The sequence below is a fragment of the Aegilops tauschii genome, chromosome 5 (assembly GCF_002575655.3).
Source record: "Aegilops tauschii subsp. strangulata cultivar AL8/78 chromosome 5, Aet v6.0, whole genome shotgun sequence".
Classification (NCBI taxonomy): domain Eukaryota; kingdom Viridiplantae; phylum Streptophyta; class Magnoliopsida; order Poales; family Poaceae; genus Aegilops; species Aegilops tauschii.
Window position 1 is genome coordinate 452119514 of NC_053039.3, and position 21127 is coordinate 452140640.

At 44.7% G+C, this 21127-nt stretch overlaps 1 protein-coding gene and 1 non-coding gene across 6 annotated transcripts; both read right to left on the minus strand.

The window, feature by feature from the left end:
* Positions 1 to 2523: 2523 nt before the first annotated feature.
* Positions 2524 to 5457, minus strand: LOC120964065 (uncharacterized). Of its 4 annotated transcripts, none has more exons than XR_005755729.1 (6): positions 5086 to 5457; positions 3979 to 4031; positions 3521 to 3897; positions 3233 to 3447; positions 3020 to 3090; positions 2524 to 2931 (listed from the first exon to the last, which is right to left on the minus strand). XR_005755729.1 is itself a non-coding variant. In XM_040388522.1 (6 exons), exons 2-5 carry the CDS (start codon positions 4009 to 4011, stop codon positions 3040 to 3042), a joined length of 645 nt encoding a protein of 214 aa, XP_040244456.1. In that variant the 5' UTR covers positions 4012 to 4031; positions 5086 to 5457; the 3' UTR covers positions 2524 to 2931; positions 3020 to 3039. The 4 variants fall into 4 exon arrangements, 2 of the variants coding, with proteins under 2 accessions (XP_040244456.1, XP_073354777.1); XM_040388522.1 differs by having other exon boundaries at positions 3264 to 3447; XR_005755728.1 differs by having other exon boundaries at positions 3020 to 3447.
* Positions 5458 to 5812: 355 nt separating this feature from the next.
* LOC109736441 (uncharacterized) lies at positions 5813 to 11240 on the minus strand. Of its 2 annotated transcripts, XR_005757897.3 has the most exons (15): positions 10876 to 11239; positions 9772 to 9808; positions 9569 to 9652; positions 9358 to 9483; positions 9146 to 9276; positions 8776 to 9054; positions 8483 to 8619; positions 7900 to 7985; positions 7343 to 7459; positions 7134 to 7261; positions 6789 to 7064; positions 6557 to 6687; positions 6411 to 6452; positions 6230 to 6298; positions 5813 to 6130 (listed from the first exon to the last, which is right to left on the minus strand). It is a non-coding gene; the product is annotated as an uncharacterized protein (transcript). The 2 variants fall into 2 exon arrangements; XR_012183040.1 differs by having other exon boundaries at positions 6789 to 7261; positions 10876 to 11240.
* Between the last annotated feature and the right edge of the window lie 9887 nt (positions 11241 to 21127).

The following is a 21127-nucleotide window of genomic DNA, read 5'->3' on the forward strand; positions in this document are numbered from 1 at the left end:
GATCTCTGCCACCGGTCTGACGGGGGAGACGAGAATGAAGAACCGGCGAGAGGGAGGGAGGAGGAGCGATGGCTGAAGGGGAGAGGATCGGGAGGGCGCGTCGGAAGGGAGACGGAGCGACGGCTGCCGGGAAGATGGATGGGAAGGCCGAGGCTGTCGAGAGGGAGGAGGGAGTGAGAGGCCGTTCCGCGTGGTTCCTCCAAATCGGAGGTATGAGTGCGTTCCGCATATAGGTGGAATATTCCGTTTCTGAGAACGAGTGGGTTCCGGTTCTTATTCCAACCGAACGCGAGAACGAGGTCCAGGGGCGGAATGGACCCGTCCCATTCCACCCCGTGACCAGAAGCAAACACACCCTTAGTACTGGAGGTTACTTCTTTAGTTCTCTTAGAGCATCTCTAGCAGATCGGTATAAAATATTTCATGGTCCCGGTAATATTGCACAAATCCCCCAAAAACGCCCGCTAAATTACAATTGGGTTCATCTTCCTCGCCACATCCTCTCCGCGCTTGGGCGAACGGGCTCGGCGGCCATGACCAACGCGCTATGCTGCGGCAGCGGCAGCATGGTGGCCCCTTGCGGGGACTTGGGTGCCACGGCCACGAGGAGCAGGCAGCAGCAGCTAGCTAGCGGGCGGCAACTAGCTAGCTCGCGGCCGCACCTCGCGGCTCGAGCAGCGGTTGCAGCTCGCGAGGCGGCAGCTAGGGTCCGGTGGTCGCTGGCGTCAAGGCATTCCGGCGAGGTCGCGCTTGGGGAAGACCGTGGCGGGAGCCGAAACTTCCCTCTTGCCAGCTGTTTCTATTCTTTGCAGGTCCCTTAAAAAAGAGCTCAAATCCCGAAGATATAGAGGAAACGGGCCGCGGTTTGGAGGATCCCTAAAAAAATCCAGGATGAATGAATATACGAGATCTGTTCGGGCCGACAAATTAGTCTCCGTCCTATAAACCAGCGGTTATTTTACGGGATGGCCCGGTTTGCGAGATCTAATTAATAGAGATGCTCTTATCATGGGAATCGGCAACAGATTTTTGTTTTCTTCCAAATGCTGTCTTGAACAATGCATTGCGTGCATGGGGTTCTGTGCTTAGCAGTCCATTGCGTTTTGTCGATGTCCTTTTTGATGATTCAAACTTGGGATCTTCCTTTATAATATTGTAATGAGCTTTGCAATAGACTGCTTTTAATACCATGACAGGGTTGTAACCTTTTAGCAACCTTAAAACTGTTGTTTAGCAAAATCAATATTATACTTCAACTTATTTCTGTTCATCTCTTGTGCAGAGGCACAAATTTTGGCTACTCATGATGAGTCTGTCTTGAGTTGGTGTTTTGCCAATCTTCCAGTGATAAAAGATGATGCTAATCTAGATTGTGATTCATTTGGTGAAGCTGAACTAGCTTCAAATGTGCCGAATGAAGCTAAAGCAAACTATCCATGCCATTTTCTCTCTATCAGCATGCATTCATTACAATAAGCATGTCCGTTCTCGGCCTGTTTCCACTTTAAAAGCATCTCCAATAGCAGCATGTGTATGTTTGGTTAACTATATTACTAAAAATGGACACACATCAGCTGAGCAGTACAAAGAAAGAACACATCTTCCCAACATCACAATCTCAGACATGCCCCCTCAAATCTCACAATAGGGGTGCAAAACTCCAGCCAGGTGCACAACCAAGTCACGCATGCACCAGTTGTTCATTCAAAGGTGCTTCAAAATGAAAACCAACACCCAAAACTTTCCTAAAAGGAGCTTTCAGAAAACTCACAACACTTCATGTGTGAAAAAACAAAACTTTCAGAAAACCAATACTTACAAAAACAAAAGAAAATATCCCAAAATATTTACAGAACCAGGAGCAGCTGCTAACTAAAGGTGACCAGAACACTGAATCATCTTGACATTTCACAATGATTGCCACGCAAGGATCAAAGGTAAGATTCTGGCAAATAATGAAGCTATGGATGGACAGTATTTCTGTCAACCGATTGAGATTCAGACAACGCACAAATCACAAGAGCCTGGCTCAAAAGTGGTCAGAACAACATGCAGATTCTGCACAATCTTATCCAATAACCAGATAAGATATTGGTTGCTCACAAACTTTCAGAGTGCCACACCAAAATATAGGCTGCCAGAAAAGTAGGTCTATAATAAAATGGTAACTGCATTTCACAAATCAGAAGTACGACCTTCTAGGAATGTAGGTCACTGATGCTGAAATGAGATGCTCAAAGTGGGAAAGTTGGAAAAGGGTAGCAATTCAGTCGAATAGACCAAATTGACTGACGTGCTGCCATTACAGCGATGGACCTTATCTCCAAAGATCCTGTTTTATACTCATATAAAAGCTTTTATATTTTTAGTATTCAAAAAAGATCCAGGGAGTAACATCAAATTCAACCTTAAAAGGTTTTTGTATTCAATATTTACGAATTGCTGATCTTTTAAACACTAGTTTCTTAAACAATTGAACAAGCAGCCGAGCGCCCTTTTCAGGCTTCTCAAGCAACGCACTGGTAAACAATCTTCTGCAACCAGAAATTTTATACAAAGAAGCAGATGTTCAGCTATGAGATCACATAACCATAACCATATTGTCTTGAGACATCAAAATCAAGTAGTCCCTGTTAGTATCATTTGCTTGACAAGGTTATCTCACTTGCTAAAATTAAAACCACAGAAATCACCATGGTCCTTTATGTACACCAAAAAATTCTCGATATAGGTGAATTGTTCAGATTGTCGCTGTTATCCAGAAAGCTCGACATTTGAATGCCTCCACCCATGCTCCATCACCCTATTCTTGGGTATGGGCCCTGCTACTGAGGAAGTCACCGCTGGCCACGACATAGCTGACTTGTTGTTCTTTCCATAGCTACTTAGGTATGGGTACCTCACCGTCTAGTTGATCATGTCTCACAAAAACTACCACCAACCAGGAATGGAGGAGTATTATGAATATCACGGTGGGCACCAAAAAAAGTTAGGATGTAAATACAACTGCGAGAATTACCCAAAAAGCATCGAGTGTCTTCAGATATTAGGCTTCCTCGGGATCTCCGACTTAGAGAACTTCCCCTGCCCCTGAAATTCAAATAAAGTCAGTATTATATTGAATACATTGTTTTGCTGGGCATTACCATCAGTCACTTCACTTGTTTGTCTCCCAGTTTATCAAAGTGCTTTTTAAAGTAAGATGACTTCTTGGCCAGTTTCACATCATAACCTCTAGCATACGAACTTAGTATGCCAACAACCTCGCCCTTTAAGTTGAACACAGCAGCACCAGCAATCTTTCGAAGATGTTCTGCTACCAGTTTTGCTTCATCATCGTTTCTTGCTATGTGAAATAGGACCGCGTTTGTGCAAGTAAATGCAAACAAGTCTGCGGATCCTGGCTGAATAGTTCCCCCCCTACCCATGGAAGTGCAATTATTTAACCTGAAAAGGCTATGAGTTAGTTTTAAGGTGAAGACAGTCCAAAGGGTGACTTTGAAAGTAGAGAAAAACTTACACAACATGTCCATTGAACATAGAAATTCCATCCATATAGGGGAAAAGAGACACCACCTTCTCACACACATTGTCATTGGGATCCAAATCAGCAAATTGAACAGGAGGCAGCGGGTTGTGCATGCGGTCTGTAAACAGGATAGTAATACTGCACCCAGGAAGTTGCCCCACCTTCTTCTGAACAATTGCAGCTTTCTTCTGATTATAAAACTGAACCGATTTGGGCAATTCGGTCAGCGTAGAAGAGTCAACAGATACCAAAGCATGCAATTCTGTTGATCCAATAAGGAGGTCTGTACGGACGGGCCGCATATTAAGCCTTGCAACATAAGGTGCAGCTTGAGTAAAAACTGTTTCCAGTACATCTTTTTCAAAAACCTGGAAAAACAATAAACCATCCTGAAATTTTCAACAAATACTACAAAAAAAAAGGGGTGCAACATTGACATGGACACGTACAAGAGTGGTGTCAGTGGCGGGATCGGGATCCATGGTACTGTGCTAACCAAGACCTGTAATCAAACCGGAAGAATTCAGAAAGCGTCTAAAATTCTGCAGAACATGACTATGTGTAGCAACATAGAAAGCCCAGCTGTAGGTCATTAGTGCGACTGTTCAAAGCGTGTTGTTTGAAACAATATCAAAAGCAGACAATTGCAACTAGCTAAAACAGAGCAGGGTGGATAGTAAAAGAGGGAGAAGATATGATATTGATTAATATATCATAATTTTACAAAAATAAACCCGTAATGTGGTGTCCATTGGTTCAGCATGCTGCAGTTGATAGAATGATAGTTGGACAACCTCCAATACTACGCAACGTCAGTTTGGGAGCTACTTTACATAAAATAGGTGAAAAGAGAAAGCATTCTTAGGGGGCTATTAACAAAACAAAAAACTTGTTGGCTTATGATGTTACAGCATTTCGGCAGAAACTTGGGGGAAATGCAATATTCCATCTCCCATGCTGGATGCAGATGAAGAGCTATTATGTTTGAAATCCTGAAGCAGATTACCAACTGATAGACTTATCGACAGTGACACGGTCGCAACTTCAGCTATTTAAACAGCCTACAAAGGATGGGAACGGCCCAAACAGATTCCTAATCTGAAACAGCAGTCTATCCCTCATGCCTCATGGAACATTCATCCACCAAACAGTTGACAGGCCAGTCACCCGTTTTAACATATCAAACTAAAAAACAACAGTCAAAGATGATTGCCAGAACACATCCAAAACTGCACGGTCACATCTGGAGAAGACATTAGGACCAGGCAATCCTAGCAACATAGTGTGATATGCATCCCAGATATCCTTGTCCATCCATTTAATCTCAACAAGCAAACATGTATTCTACGATATGCAAGAAAACATATGTAACGCATTCCTACCATAAGCAAGCAATCAGACGGCACAACTGTTGGAAGAGATTTTGTACTGCTCAGTACACATCTGCGTGAAAAAGAAAAACTAGGTAACGATCCCCAACGAGGGAGGATTTAAGCACACGCAAGGACAAGGAAGTAATCACCAAAAACAACCCCAAGAGGCTGGACGCTGCGTACCACTGAACACTCTGTCGAGGAGATGCCGGCCAGATAGACGGAATGCTGAGGTGGGAGGAGGAAGCTGCAGGCCCAGGAGGGCGGCCGAGATGCGGAACAGGCCGTCGGAGACGGGGCGCTGCGGGTTGGACGGAGGGAGATCCGGTGAAGGAGGAGACGCGCGATTCCGCCGGAAATGTACGGCCTCCGGTGCAGAGCGGCCCACCGGATGCGCCTGTAGCTCCGGTTCGCCGGCGGGAGCGGCGAGCCTCTGTTCCGGCCGGGGGCGACGGCGGAAGCGGAAGATTCTGTTCCGGGCTTGCGGCCTGGGGCGCCGGCGACAGGAGTGAAACCCTAAAGTCGCCTCCGTCTCTCTCTCTCTCCCTCCCTCCCTCCCTCCCGCGCAGAAAGACGAACCCCTTCATGCAAATTGGGGAGGAAACTTGTAGCGGCAAATAGCGCGCTGCCGCTCACCTGGGCCGGCCTAATGAAGCGATTTCTTTTTTTTGTTTTAACTTTGAAACAAATGTTCGGGTAATTTTAGGGAGTTATGACATTTTTCCTTAGTTTTGTTATGACATTTTAATTGTTATTGATGTCTTGTGCAACCACATAAAATACTAGAAGTGGTACATTTGAGATTGCATTGCTCAAAACAGAGGTGGTGATATAAACTGCTTTACTTGGTTGATGGATTCAACTTTTCGTAGCAAATTATTCAGGTCTCTGCTATCATTCATCGATATGGTTTGTAGATAGTGTCAACTTTCTTCCATGTCACAAGAACATAGCTTACAAAAGTGTCTCATATTATGGGACGGAGGTAGTACTTCACTGTTTAGACATGACTCATTTACATTCATCGTGCAACACAAAGATGGGACAACTCAAGCAACACAAAGACTGGAGTGGACGTCAGACAGCCAACCAACATGAACACATTATCGATTACCACGAGCAGTAGCAGGACTAAAAAGCACACTGCCTCCTAACCAGCTCGTAGAAATCCAATGTAGTAGGTTCAGGTATATCAGCAGGGAGCACACATGGCTCGGGCAACGGCCACCTGTCATGAGTAAAAAGAAAGTATACAAATAAGTGAAAAGATTTTAAGAAGAATAACCGATGTATACTAGATAGTATAAACAAATGTAAGAAAGAATACTTGTTGACACCACCCTCGGCAATAGTATCAGCATTTCCATGGGACCAACATGTACCAGCCAACAGCCATCTGTTGTTGAGTAACCACATTTCAGAAACCATACAAGTTACTGAACATACATTTATCTGAAAGAATGTACGGTATGGTACGGTATGGTATCATGATGAGTAAGAAAGAATACCTCTTTTCGTCACCCTCAACAATAGTATCACCTGCCCTAGTCCTACAAGTACACACAATTTCTTTTTACTAAAACGTCTTACATCTGTTTACAGAGGAGTAGATATTTTGCCAGAAAAAATACCAAGTGTAAACAAGAAGACATACCATCCTTTATTTAAGTTCAACAAGAGGAGGTGAATAACATCCCTCGGCAGGAACGGAGTTTCTTCCTCATGGTAAAAGTTCATACCAAGAAAATTCCCACCAGTGTCAATAAGTGGGCCCCCAATCCCAGCCTAGCAAAATAAAAGCAACATCATACAAGGCTTATGTTACAATTCCGTTGCTAATAAATTTTCACCGTGTTGAAGATACTGGATAAGTCCAAACGAGATACCTTGGTGATTTTACACGTGGAGACGCATAGTTCTTCGCAATCGAGCTTGCTTCGTTTGCCAATCAACAACTTGCCCTTTGCAGCCATTATACTGTGATAAGTAAAAAGACGTCCCACAGCTATTACACTTTTACATGAGGTAACTAGATGCCTGCTAATTTTTATTTCACGAGGACCCCAGTACCCCATGATGTCAACAAGAGCAATGTTGTAATGTAAATTATAACGGTTCAGTATCCCTACGACTCGAAATTGGTTTGGAAGGCAAACTTCAATCTGCAATAATAAGGTCATGTTAACCAGTATCCTAAATGGAAAGGAAAATAAATAAATAGCAGTAACAACCCTCAGGTTATCATCAATCCTGTTTGCATCACCAGAAACTCTAACCAAACTTGCTGAAGTCAGAATTGTTGCAGAGCATGCATTGCACTTTATAAATACACCAGTGCAAGCAAAGAATTTTGCAACTCCTACACAGATAATCATTCAGTTATTAATCATCACCCACTTATTAAAACATGGAAAAGTAATGACTACAACAGAACCATCACCATTGAATGAAGCAAGTGAGACAACACTTCGAGACATTTTTGAAGCAACGCCTTTGGGTAGTTTACTCCAGATATCGTCGACGAAATTTGCTTCAAGAAAATGAATCTTACGCTTGCCTAGCACGATACACAAGTTAAAATTGCTTGATAAAGTATTAAAAGTGTGCATGTGAAACATAAGGAACTACTCAGCAACACAGGTACAGTGTATGCTAGTTGCAAGGTCCACGAAGTTAGCAGATGGTATCCCAATAATCACCCAGTTAAATCGTTTAAAATTCAAATTGACAATCTCCCAGTTAGGTTGTTTATCAACTAAAATTGGGAGATATCTTTCAGCTTGGCCATGTAACCAATTAGAGCTGAAACCTTCGATTGGTTATTTGTTGGATTGTTAGACTTCTATACAAGGAGGACCCACTATGAGGAACTATCTAAGCAAGAGGAAATGATTCTGATTCCCCATCTCGTCGAAAAGGCACAGCCACGCCTCTTGCGTCCAGGGGCTGCATTATGCTGGACATAAGGTCAATATCCTATGAAATAATTTTGCTCACCTCCTGGAATGCTGCAAAGTAGTTGTTTCATCTCACTTTCGATTCCCGGTTCTTCAGCATCATCAATCTCTTCCTTAGCTCTAACACTGCAGCACAATGTAGAAAGCTCACTGCGATAAATCCACAAAGACAAGATGCCAAAGACCATACAGAAACTGAGCTATTAAACAAGGGAAATACAGAACAAGGGAGCAAATTAGTGAACAAGGGAGCAAATTAGTTACAGAAATTTCACAGCAGAGAAATTTCTGAAAATCTTAAACAATTTCCCCACGGGTCTTCTTAAATGTAAGTTCGAGTGTACCAGAAATATATATTAATGCCAGCATTAAAATAACGACCTTAATTTAGTACAGTACAGACTTAAATTATTAAGAAAAAACACACAAGTATAAACAATACTAGTGGGGCAGTTTTTGGGAATAAACTCATCAACATCAGAAGCTGCTGTTTGGCTTTCAGAATGATACACCTTACACAAACTCAAATAAAAAAAAAGGGAGTAGTACAGGATGCAGTAAGAGAGACGCATGGACAGGCCAAACAGAGAAGGGTGGTTCATGAATACTGAAAGTGTACATACCTGACCATCCTGTAATACTCCAAGAATTGAAGGATTTGCTCCCTTCGCACGTAGGGGGTCTTTTTCTTTCTGGTACGAGAGCAGTTCATCCCAACAAAGTTACCATCAAAATCAACAAGGGGGCCTCCAATCCCAGCCTAGCACAAAAGTGACAATGAAGTTACACAGGGAAAATGCTATTCATCATGTCTGAAACTAAGGATATGTGTCAGTGCATACAATGATGGAATATGCTATAAAGCCACTGATACCAACAGACAGATATTTGTTTCAACTGTACAACAGGAGCTCACCTTGTTGATCTGGCATGTGCTGAACATTGTCTCACTGGTTAGAGCGCTTAGAGAGGCAAGATCTACTCCGCTTGTGGCCCCTAAAAGTCCTGAACTGAAATTGCGCCATACAGCTGCTACCTTCCTATAAGGTTCAAACTGGATGTCACAATCAAGACTTACACGCGCGGCATCAAATACAGACAAGTCCTTGACATTGACGATGAAAAAATCAACATATCTCCCAGGATGCTCTATCCAGCCAGTGACAGTCCGACCATTCGGAAGGTGCACTTCAATCTGAAATGAGCGCAAGGCGAATTAATGATTACAGGGGCATTATATTAGCATAATAATAATAATCCAGGAAAGGAATAGAAGAAAAAGTTACCGTCAAATTTTCAGTGATCTTCCTTGTAGGCCAAGTAAGTGGAATCAAAAGTCTCGATGTCAGGAAACTTGTAGCATCAGGGCATGAGGTTTCGATGCATATGCCTGTGCATTCCCCTAACTTGGTATCACCTACAGAGGAAAAATAAAACGCCCAAACTGAATAGCTAAAAACAGGTAATATGAGAAAATATTAGCAGTATAATCACCAACCATGGAATGAGGCGAGCGACACAACACTCCTACACAATCTTGAAACTACTTGCTCACTGAGTTGACTCAACGCGCCTGGACTGGGTTCTGAGCTGTCCGATCTCGCTGAGGAGGTACCATCTAAAGCTAGTAGGAATAAAATCATGTGTGATACACTCCATAGAACGGTCAATTATGAATACTCAGGAAAAGGGAGACAAAATGGACTCACTTGGCCTAATTACTTTCTTGCAAGGACGTTGTTTCTCATGGACTCCCATCCTGCGCTTGTTTTTCATCATCATTTCAAGCAGGCCTGAACAGCAAGGAACAAAACCCAACTATTACTGATTGACCACACAACTGGATGGATATGGTTGGCAAACAAATTAGAGGGGTCCAATAGATCGGCGGAGGAAACTAGGAAAAGGTCACCTTACAAACGGCGTTGGAGTTGTGCGGCCCAATCGTTCTGAGGAATTGGTGGGTTGAAGTATCCATATACAGCCAAGAAAGATATATGAGCAATTAACAATAGGGCTTAGATTAGCAAAGCTAACAAGCAGCTGAGTTTGCTACTTTTATAATAAGAAGGCATACAGTTCTAATCTAGTATTTGCTACATTTTCTGAGACGACACATGTAGGAGGAATAAGCACAACAAACTACGTCCTGACCCATGGCACTCAAGTGTTTGTGGTGTGGACATGTGGTAAACTAATTGAAAGAGTAAACAGAGGCCAAAAAAAAAACTGAAATTACCTATATAAACAGAGGTCAACCGTTTACATATACGGGTATGTCGTAACTTTGCATATGATCATCAATGCTTCATTTTGCCACCGAATTGGAGTTAACTCAGAAAGATAATCATAAGTCATACACATGCATGCATCATCATTGTGAGTGTCCTCAAATTGCAAAAGAAAAAACACGCATATCTCATCATAGCTCGATGGAATGAGACATACCCAAAGTAGCGAGACACGCATCCTTCATGAGCTTACATATACATGCGTAGCTTTTCCTTATCGCCCATGCCCATGTACGGAGGAACAATTGTCTACTTATGTACAAGGTTTCTAATAATCGAGCCCTAATTAAGCTGATGTAGTGTACAAGGTAGCTAGTTCAGTTTGTTAGATGACTAAAATGCTTTGCAGGTGGTGAAATACAGAACAGATCAACAGTTCAATACTGAAAACCTTTTGAACTATTTCGAAGGTGTCCATCAAGCAAACATTCTAAAGATAGATAAATGCACTGCTAGCAACAACATTTATTTGTGAGAAAAGATGCTTGCATTGCATTGCATTAGAGGCCTTCTCCCAACTGAGCCACCAGTATAGTGTTTTCCGTAGCTCATTACATATGTTTTCTCCGGTCTAATTTACTAAGTAATTGCAATTAGTATAGGCACTTGTACTAGTCGTTAATTACAACGAGACAAGCACCAAAAGATGAATAAAAACATGAAGGGAATCAAATATGTTTGATATGTTCAACTTGTGTGTGTATGTGGAGGGACAAAGACACTACCTGACTTGCAGGTGGAGGAGACGCCCGCCGGGAAGTGCAGTGGGGTAGGAGAGGTCTCGGGAGTGGAGTGCCGAGGTGGAACTCGGTGGTGCCTTGCCCTTGCTCGTGCCACCGGGGACCAAGGTGGACCGGCACGGAGAGGCAGCACGCCAACGGCCTGGGTCCGTCACGCGGGCCTAGCCAGCCGTCGCCTCGAGCCACAGGATCCGCCGGAGAGGAGGGGATTCCTCGCTGTACAGGAGAAGGTGGAGCGAGGGGAGCTCGTGGAGGTTGGTGCTATCGGCGGGGAGGAGTGGCAACGACCGAAATCGGCCGGCGGTGAGGAAGGGAGGCTGTGTGAGGTTAGGGTTGGGTGGGTGGGATGCGGCTTCTCCCACGGGCCGGTCTTTTAGTTTTCTTTCGTGCGTCGTCGGACTGAGCCACGCTGGGCCTCCCATCATCACCAGTGCAAAAAGAAATACGCGTCCTCAGGCATTACAGGGCCGGCCCATCTATATCTCACGTACCTACTGTACTATATAGCGATTCCTTCCTTACTGTATAGCGGGTCTTTGAGTGCGTTTTCTCTGTGTGTGTTTTTACTTTTGGCTGGTTTCTTCGTTTTTTTTTCTTTTCCTCTTTTTTCTTCATTTTTTGTATCTTTCTTGGTTTTCAGACGGTTTTATCAGTTTTCTCTTATTTTCACTTTGTTCCGTTGTTTTGCATCGGTATCTTGGTTTTGTTTGGTTTTTCTTAGTTTCTCATCGGTTTTTCTTCAAATTTCTCCTTTCTTTTCTTTGGTTTTTACCATTTTTCTTTCTTTTTCCTTTAACACTTGTCTTATTTTCCACACACACTAGTACATTTTACCTATACATCAAAACATTTTTTTACATGATTAAAATTTACGTACATTTTTTATATATATCAGGAATATTTTATAATACATGTTTAACATACTTTTTATATTTATTGTACACAATTAACCTCTTTAAAATTATTTATTTATATATTTTTTTACTTTTTTAATAAATGTTCTAAATTTTTCATATACATCAGTAAAAAAAACTTGTACACATTCAACATTTTTTAAATAGATGGTGAACATTTTTTTCTGGTATTTGTACTTGATGACTACTTGTTTGTACACATTTTACATTTTCCGTGTACATCAGAAATATATTTACATTTTGCAGACAGGAGTCGGTCTACTAATCTTAGACGTGATGCCTATATACATGATCATTGCCTTGGATAACGTCATAACTATTTGCTCTTCTGTCAATTGCCCGACAGTAATTTGTGTTGGGGAACGTAGTAATAATTCAAAATTTTCCTACGTGTCACCAAGATCAATCTAGGAGATGCTAGCAATGAGAGAGAGGAAGTGCATCTTCATACCCTTGAAGATCGCTAAGCGGAAGCGTTACAGGAGCGCGGTTGATGGAGTCATACTCGTGGCGATTCAAATCGCAGAAGATCTGATCTAGCGCCGAACGGACGGTGCCTCCGCGTTCAACACACGTACAGCCCAGGGACGTCTCCTTCTTCTTGATCCAGCAAGGGGAGAGGAGAAGTTGAGGGAAAGCTCCGGCAGCACGACGGCGTGGTGGTGAAGCTTGCGGTTCTCCGGCAGTGCTTCGCCAAGCACTACGGAGGAGGAGGAGGTGTTGGAGGAGGGAGGGGCTGCGCCTGGGGAAGGGGGGCGGCTGCCCTCTCTCTCCCTCACTATATATAGGGGAAAGGGGGGAGGAGGAGGCGCCCTAGGGTTTCCCTATGGGAGGGGCAGCGGCCACAGGGGAAACCCTAGATGGGTTTGGGTGCCCCCACCCCTAGGAAACTTGACCCCCAAGCCAGGAGGGGTGGCTGCCCTAGGGGAGGCGCCCCCACCTCTCCACGTTACGTGAGATGGGGTGGGAGGGGCGCACAACCCCTTAGTGGGCTGATGTGCCCCCTCCCCTTGGCCCATAAGGCCACCCAACGCTTGCCGGGGCCTCCGAAACCCCTTTCGGACACGCTGGTCGTCACCCGGTACCCCCGAAACAATTCCGGACTCCAATACCCTTCGTCCAATATATCGATCTTCACCTCCAGACCATTCCGGAGTTCCTCGTCATGTCCGGGATCTCATCCGGGACTCCGAACAACCTTCGGTAACCACATACTATTTCCCATAACAACTCTAGCGTCACCGAACCTTAAGTGTGTAGACCCTACGGGTTCGGGAACCATGCAGACATGACCGAGACGTTCCCCGGCCAATAACCAACAGCGGGATCTGGATACCCATGTTGGCTCCCACATGTTCCACGATGATCTCATCGGATGAACCACGATGTCGGGGATTCAATCAATCACGTATTCAATTCCCTTTGTCCATCGGTATGTTACTTGCCCGAGATTCGATCGTCGGTATCCCCATACCTTGTTCAATCTCGTTATGGCAAGTCTCTTTACTCGTTCCGTAACGCACGATCACGTGGCTAACTCCTTAGTCACATTGAGCTCATTATGATGATGCATTACCGAGTGGGCCCAGAGATACCTCTCCGTCATACGGAGTGACAAATCCCAGTCTCGATTCGTGCCAACCCAATAGACACTTTCGGAGATACCTGTAGTGCACCTTTATAGCCACCCAGTTACGTTGTGACGTTTGATACACCCAAAGCATTCCTACGGTATCCGGGAGTTGCACAATCTCATGATCTAAGGAAATGATACTTGACATTAGAAAAGCTCTAGCAAACGAATTACACGATCTTGTGCTATGCTTAGGATTGGGTCTTGTCTATCACATCATTCTCCTAATGATGTGATCCCGTTATCAACGACATCTAATGTCCATGGTTAGGAAACCACAACCATCTATTGATCAACGAGCTAGTCAACTAGAGGCTTACTAGGGACATATTATGGTCTATGTATTCACACATGTATTACGGTTTCTGGTTAATACAATTATAGCATGAACAATAGACAATTATCATGAACAAGGAAATATAATAATAACCATTTTATTATTGCCTCTAGGGCATATTTCCAACAATTTGTTTACCCATTGTATGCTATTTTCTCGAGAGAAGCCTCTAGTGAAATTTACGCCCCCCGAGTCTATTTCCTATCATATTAAAATCTAAAAATATCTTGCTGCACTTTTTCTTTATTTATTTTATGTTATGTTTTTGCTAGATCTATTTATCTAAGTCTTAGAGTAGCGTATGTGGGTAAGACGCTATCCAACTCATCATAGCGCCTCCCCCTTAGGTGCTATGATAATTGAAAGGCAGGTTGGAGGGCTCGAGAAAGTTTATGAGATTGGGAGAATATTCTGAAATGAAGACATGTCTACTCGTCATAATTCTAAATTTACCACCATTGATGTAAATCTCATATGTTTTTTTTCATTCTGTTGTTTAGCTCTCCTTTTTTAGGGAGCTATCTTGTAGCTTAATTGCTCGATCTATCTCTACCTTTTCATTTCACACGCCCCTTTCTCTTCCTTCCTTTTTGCTTCCAGAATGTGCTACTTTAAATAAGGTCTCACTTGCTCCCTTATATTTGGAAGCTAGATGTATGAAGCATATTCAGACTATGAAAGCATGATGAATTTGGCTGAAGAAATTGTAACTCGACATGCTATGGCTATGACCGGAAAGCTTAAGATTGATTACCAGGTAATGCGTTTCAAGTCTACCTATAGTATGAGACTATATTGTGCTGCATTATGTGAGTGAATTTGGATTGTCAAGACAAGCATCACAGCAAAGTCATGTCATCATTTGTTACTCATATCACTGCTTTACTACACCTTGGTTTTCGTTGTCATTTTTATCGGAGTGGAACTTATTGGCATTTATTCTTGTCATCAATGATGCTCTACTAGTAGTCTGGTTTTGGGTCTTATTGCCTGACCTGGATTACCCTATGCAGATTGGCACTGGACACATGCACACTCAACTCATAATACTTAAAGCACATGTATATACTTCTATTTGTATTCTTTTCACTTCATAAACTAGCGTATTTACTATGAAGCAGGGAACTGAAATCTCTCTGAAAAGGAGAAGGGAAACCAAGCATCGTCTTGTCGAAGAAGCAATAGGAGTAGACCTCAATAGCTTTGGAGATGTTGAATCTGCTAAAAATGCTGCAAAAAGAAAGCTGGATATTAATTTGGGAGTGCAGAGTATGCAAGAATGGACTATCATTCTGTCATTAATTATTGCCTTGTCCATTAAGAAATGCTCTCTCGACATGCAGTTCAATTATCATAGCACTTAAGGGGAAGGCACTATGATGTGTTGGATAGCGCCTAACGCACCGACGCTACTCTAGGACTTGGTATTTGCCCATTGCCGGGGCCAAAGAGCAACAAAGAGCATACGAGGGCTGAGGCGAGTTGGAAATTCTCTAAGTCAGCGTGTAGCGCCTAAGTAAAAGGGCTATGCTCCATAGCTGCCTAGACGAAAGGCTTCACACAACCAGGGGTGGGCACGGACATGGCCGCGCCACACCATGTTTGCAGGAAGTGTAGCGCCTGTCAGAATGGTGCTACCCGAAAGGGTTATTTCTGTGACATATTTTCGCCGAGAGTTTATTGTTTGAATTTGTTTCGACTTTGGGTCAGTTTTGTCCATTTTGCCCAGAAGCCGGGGGCGACCCTCCTTTTCAAAAAAAGGTACTGATGAATCACATCAGCTCAAAGTACTCATAATCGGTCCGATACATTGATACATACATACAACAAATAACAATACTTAACATTGTAATGTAGCCTCGTACATGAATAATACACAAACTGACATGACACGAATAACTTAACACATCTCTCCAACAGCTTCAAAAATAAAATTTTAAATAACAATAAACCATCTTCCAGTCGACTCCAGGATTCAGCAACGCAACAAGCAAGCACTCCATGCCACTGCTGATATTTCATTCCTGATCAAAACATGGCAAGATCACTAGTAAAAAAAGGGGCTTTTACCCCGGTTCGTAAAGGCCTTTTGTCCTGGTTTTCGAACCGGGACTAAAGGGTCGTTACTAATGCCCTAACCCTTTAGTCCCGGTTCTTACACGAACCGGGACAGAAGGTTCTCCACGTGGCCGCTGCTGTCAGCCCAGGCAGGGGGGCTTTTTGGTCCCGGTTGGTGACACCAACCGGGACCAATAGGCAGGGCTTTTGTCCCGGTTGGTGTCACCAACCGGGACCAATAGGCAGGGCCTTTTGTCCCGGTTGGTGTCACCAACCGGGACCAATAGGCATCCACGCGTCAGCAGCTGGCAGGAGCTGAGGTTTTTGTTTTTTTTTGAAAGGGGGCGGTTTAGGGGTTTTGGGGGGTTAATTTAGGTGTTTCATATATTGTGTTAGCTAGCTAATTAATAGAGAGAAGTGTCCTCTCTTATCTCCATGCTTGCTCGACGCTACGTACTATATACGTATGGAGAGGAGTAGACACGCTAGCTAGTAATCAAATGAAGGAAACAGAAGATCGTCATGAACATATGCATACAGAGAGAAGTGATATCGACCACCTCTCCTTCTCCGAGATATTGGTCGAACAACAAGTTCTCGTATATCTATCCGACACTACCGGCTACATATATACAATAATTATCTCTTACAATACAATCTCCTAATTAAATTGTAGGAACACAGGGTCCACATAGTATTCTCCGTTTTCAGCGATCACGTGGTCAAGGAAGAATGCCGCCAATTCCTCTTGAATTCCTCGCATACGATCTGGTGCTAGAAGTTCATCCCACTTCCGAAACATCTAATTTGAAGAAGGGGGTCAATACATATATATATGAATAAATGAAACTCAACACAAATGATGGTAATAAAATAAAATTGTGAATATTATTGCTTACGCACTTCATATTGTTCTTCAGTGTAGCCCCGCTCACAGGTCGTGTAGCGGATGGACTCGCAAACGTAGTATCCACAGTAATTATTCCCGGGTTCCTGCCACAACCACTTTACAAGAAATAGAGGTCAATCAAACTGATAAGCAAGCATGCTAAATGGTATTGATGAAACTAGCACTTGAATCACTAGGACATGGGCGGAACACGCTACTATAGTACTTACTTTCGGGTGATTAAATTGCAGCTTCTTCGGCAGTCCCGGAGCTTTTGAGGTGAATTTTCTCCAAACCCTGCCAGACAAAGAAAACAATTACTTGATATCAGGAAATGAACAAAGTTGCTGATATGGTGGATAATGATCGATTTAACTTACTTCTCGAGCATTTGAGTCATGTTCGCATAGTCCTGGGGATCTTTTCGTCTCGAGTCTAAGACGGTTACTACTCCCTGCTCAAGCTTAATCTCTAGGAGAATATAGTGGAAACTGCGCATGCATGCATAAGTCATTAATTACATTACCATAACCTGGACTAATAAGGGAAACCGAATATGCACAAGACAGTAACACTCAATTGAAGTTGTAAGGAAAGAGTATTATATCTTTGTTTTGATTTAATACCAACGATTGTAGCAAGTTGGCCTCGGCTTCTTTGGGATGTTTTTCAACCGTATATGCATCTATGAGATTTGTGTTAATGAACCCAATATCACCGATTTGTCTTTTCTTCAATTCAGCGATCTTCAATCTGCATAATATAGTGAGGATAAGTATAAATACATGCAATGAAAGAGCTGACCTATATAGAGAGACTTAATGACAGAAGTAGTACTACTTACAGACAGTAGCAAGTGATCGTTGTTTTATCGAGGGCCTTTTGATTGTAAAACTGGAAGAAATCCTCAAATGGAACATTCAGCAGATCAATTCCAACGAGGTCATGCTCCGGTTTAACTCTCAGTGTGAAAGTACCAATCCCATCAGACTCTCTGCAGGTTTTCATGTACCAATCATGTAGTCTTCGCATCATCGTTGATAGAGATCTTTCATCTTTGACGAGAGGCTTCCCGTAATGGTATTTGTGTTCGTCCACCTCCATGATTTCATAATGTACATCGTCGGGCAGGTAATCTCCAAGATTGCTATAACCGGGCACCATACTCGGATCATTAGCGACGATGTCTTTTGACACCTTGAGCGGGGGGCACGATTGGTTCGCTTGTTCGCCGAGCTGGGCAATTTTTTTCCCAGCTCGTCGTTCTTTTAACCTTTTATCACTGACAGTACTTCCCGACCGCTCCGCGTCGGCATATGTCTTTGCAAGAATGCGCTCATAGTTGCCTCTCGGCGGAGACTTTGGTGGTTTTGTCAGGGCAACCAGAGTGCGCTTTGCTTTCACCGGATCTACCTTCTCCTCCGGAGGTGGATGTTTCTTTGCTTTCACCCCTTCAAAGAAGTTCTTCACTTTGGCTCGCACGATCTTCGCGTTCTCCTCCTCGGTCCTCTCGTATGGTAACTTCTCTGGAGTCTTCAGAGAAGGACCGAATCTGTATTGCCTCCCGCCTCTGGCAGCTGTACTGCTAGACGCCGGCAGAGCAGACGGAGCGGCTGCGGCTGTCTTCTTTCCTTGCTTACGAGGCGGAGAAGAAGGACTACGACGCGCCGGAGCAGCCGCAGCGGCGGCGGGTCTCTTCCGCCCTTGCTGACGAGGCAGAGAAGGAGGAGGCTGGCTGCTCTGGCGCGCCGGCGCTGGCGGAGAAGGAGGCGGAGTGCCGTCACGCGCCGGAGAAGGAGGCTGAGTGCCCTGATCACTCGCCGGAGGAGGAGGCGGAGTGCCCTTACTCGCCGGAGCCATCCAGTTCGGAAGCTTGATGAGTTCCTTCCGCCATAGGCATGGAGTCTTCAGAGCAGAACCCAGCCGAGTCTCCCCTTCACCGGTAGGGTGGTCAAGCTGGAGCTCCTCAAATCCCTCCGTTATTTCATCCACCATCACCCTAGCATATCCTTCTAGAATCGGCCGGCAGTGTTAGGTTGCGCCGGGTTCAGGAGGTAAAACAGAGCCAACAGCCGCCTTGACTTTGAAGTTCTGCCATTCCGCCATAAGGTGGCAATGTTGAGACTCCGTGATAGCATCCACGGGGTAGCTAGCAGGAGCCGCATGCTCCAGCTGAAGCAACTCGGTGGAAGCCACGCTGCTTCTCCGCTGAGATGGCGGTGTAGCTTCGGGGGCAGTTTCGGCATGTTGATTGCCGTCTCGTTCCTCTAGCGCTTGAACCCTTTCGTGCAACTTCTGAATTTGGATCTACTCCACTTTTTTCCTCCTCTCCTGGGTTTTGTAACCGCTCGCGTCCGGAAAACCAGCCTTCCACGGAACGGAGCCTGGCGTGCCTCGTGTCCGTCCAGGGTGCTCAGGATTCCCGAGGGCCATTGTGAGCTCGTCGTTCTCTCTGTCTGGAACGAACGTCCCTTGCCGTGCTGCATCGATATATTGCTGAATCTTCTTGACTGGTATTCTCAAAAGCTCGTTCGTCCAAACGCACCTCCCTAATACAGGGTCCAAGGTTCCGCCAGCCCCGAAGAACCAAGTCCGGCAACGGTCTGTCCAGTTCATTGTCTGTGGTTCGATCCCTTTTTCAAGCAGATCATTCTCAGCCTTGGCCCACTTAGGTCGGGCTTTGAGGTAGCCACCTGACCCCGTGCGATGGTGAAGCTTCTTCTTTGCAGCATTCTTCTTGTTTGTCGCTGACATCTTCTTACTCTTTTCCGATGTCTTGTGGGCCACAAATGCGGGCCAGTGATCTCTGATCTTCTCATACCGGCCGATGAATTCTGGTGTCTCTTCTTTGTCGACAAACGTTTTCAGCTCATTCTTCCACCTCCTGAATAGGTCTGCCATCTTCTTAAGAGCATGAGACTTGATTAATTGCTCTATAACTGGCTTCTCCGGATCCTCCTCTGGCGGTAGGGTGAAATTTGCCTTCAGCTCAGTCCAAAGATCATCTTTCTGCATATCATTGACATAAGTGTTGGAAATATGCCCTAGAGGCAATAATAAATGGTTATTATTATATTTCTTTGTTCATGATAATTGTCTATTGTTCATGCTATAATTGTGTTATCCGGAAATCGTAATACATGTGTGAATACATAGACCACAACGTGTCCCTAGTGAGCCTCTAGTTGACTAGCTCGTTGATCAACAGATAGTCATGGTTTCCTGACTATGGACATTGGATGTCATTGATAACGGGATCACATCATTAGGAGAATGATGTGATGGACAAGACCCAATCCTAAGCATAGCATAAAAGATCGTGTAGTTTCGTTTTCTAGAGCTTTTCCAATGTCAAGTATCTATTCCTTAGACCATGAGATCCTGCAACTCCCGGATACCGTAGGAGTGCTTTGGGTGTGCCAAACGTCACAACGTAACTGGGTGACTATAAAGGTACACTACGGGTATCTCCGAAAGTGTCTGTTGAGTTGGCACGGATCGAGACTGGGATTTGTCACTCCGTATGACGGAGAGGTATCTCTGGGCCCACTCGGTAATGCATCATCATAATGAGCTCAATGTGACTAAGGAGTTAGTCACGGGATCATGCATCACGGTACGAGTAAAGAGACTTGCCGGTAACGAGATTGAACAAGGTATTGGGATACCGACGATCGAATCTCGGGCAAGTAACATACCGATTAACAAAGGGAATTGTATACGAGATTGATTGAATCCTCGACATCGTGGTTCATCCGATGAGATCATCGTGGAACATGTGGGAGCCAACATGGGTATCCAGATCCCGTTGTTGGTTATTGACCGGAGAGGCGTCTCGGTCATGTCTGCATGTCTCCCGAACCCGTAGGGTCTACACACTTAAGGTTCGGTGACGCTAGGGTTGTAGAGATATGAGTATGCGGAAACCCGAAAGTTGTTCGGAGTCCCGGATGAGATCCCGGACGTCACGAGGAGTTCCGGAATGGTCCGGAGGTGAAGAATTATATATAGGAGGTCAAGTTTCGGCCACCGGGAAAGTTTCGGGGGTCACCGGTATTGTACCGGGACTACCGGAAGGGTCCCGGGGGTCCACCGGGTGGGGCCACCTATCCCGGAGGGCCCCATGGGCTGAAGTGGGAAGGGAAGCAGCCCTTAGTGGGCTGGGGCGCCCCCCATGGGCCTCCCCCTGCGCCTAGGGTTGGAAACCCTAGGGTGGGGGCGCCCCACTTGCCTTGGGGGGCAAGTCTCCCCCCTGGCCGCCGCCCCCCATGCAGATGGGTTCCTGGCCGGCGCCCCCCTCCCAGGGGGCCTATATAAAGGGGGGGAGGGAGGGCAGCAGAACAACAGCCTTGGGCGCCTCCCTCCTCCCCTGCTACACCTCTCCCTCTCGCAGAAGCTCGGCGAAG

Bases quoted from the DNA above. Each gene is read 5' to 3' on its own strand.
- LOC120964065 (XM_073498676.1), bottom strand. From the start codon at position 4,011: ATGGATCCCGATCCCGCCACTGACACCACTCTT. The intron at 3,898-3,978 runs GTACGTGTCCAT...TTGTTTTTCCAG, and splicing joins CCGCCACTGACACCACTCTT to GTTTTTGAAAAAGATGTACT. The intron at 3,448-3,520 runs GTAAGTTTTTCT...TAGCCTTTTCAG, and splicing joins ATGTTCAATGGACATGTTGT to GTTAAATAATTGCACTTCCA.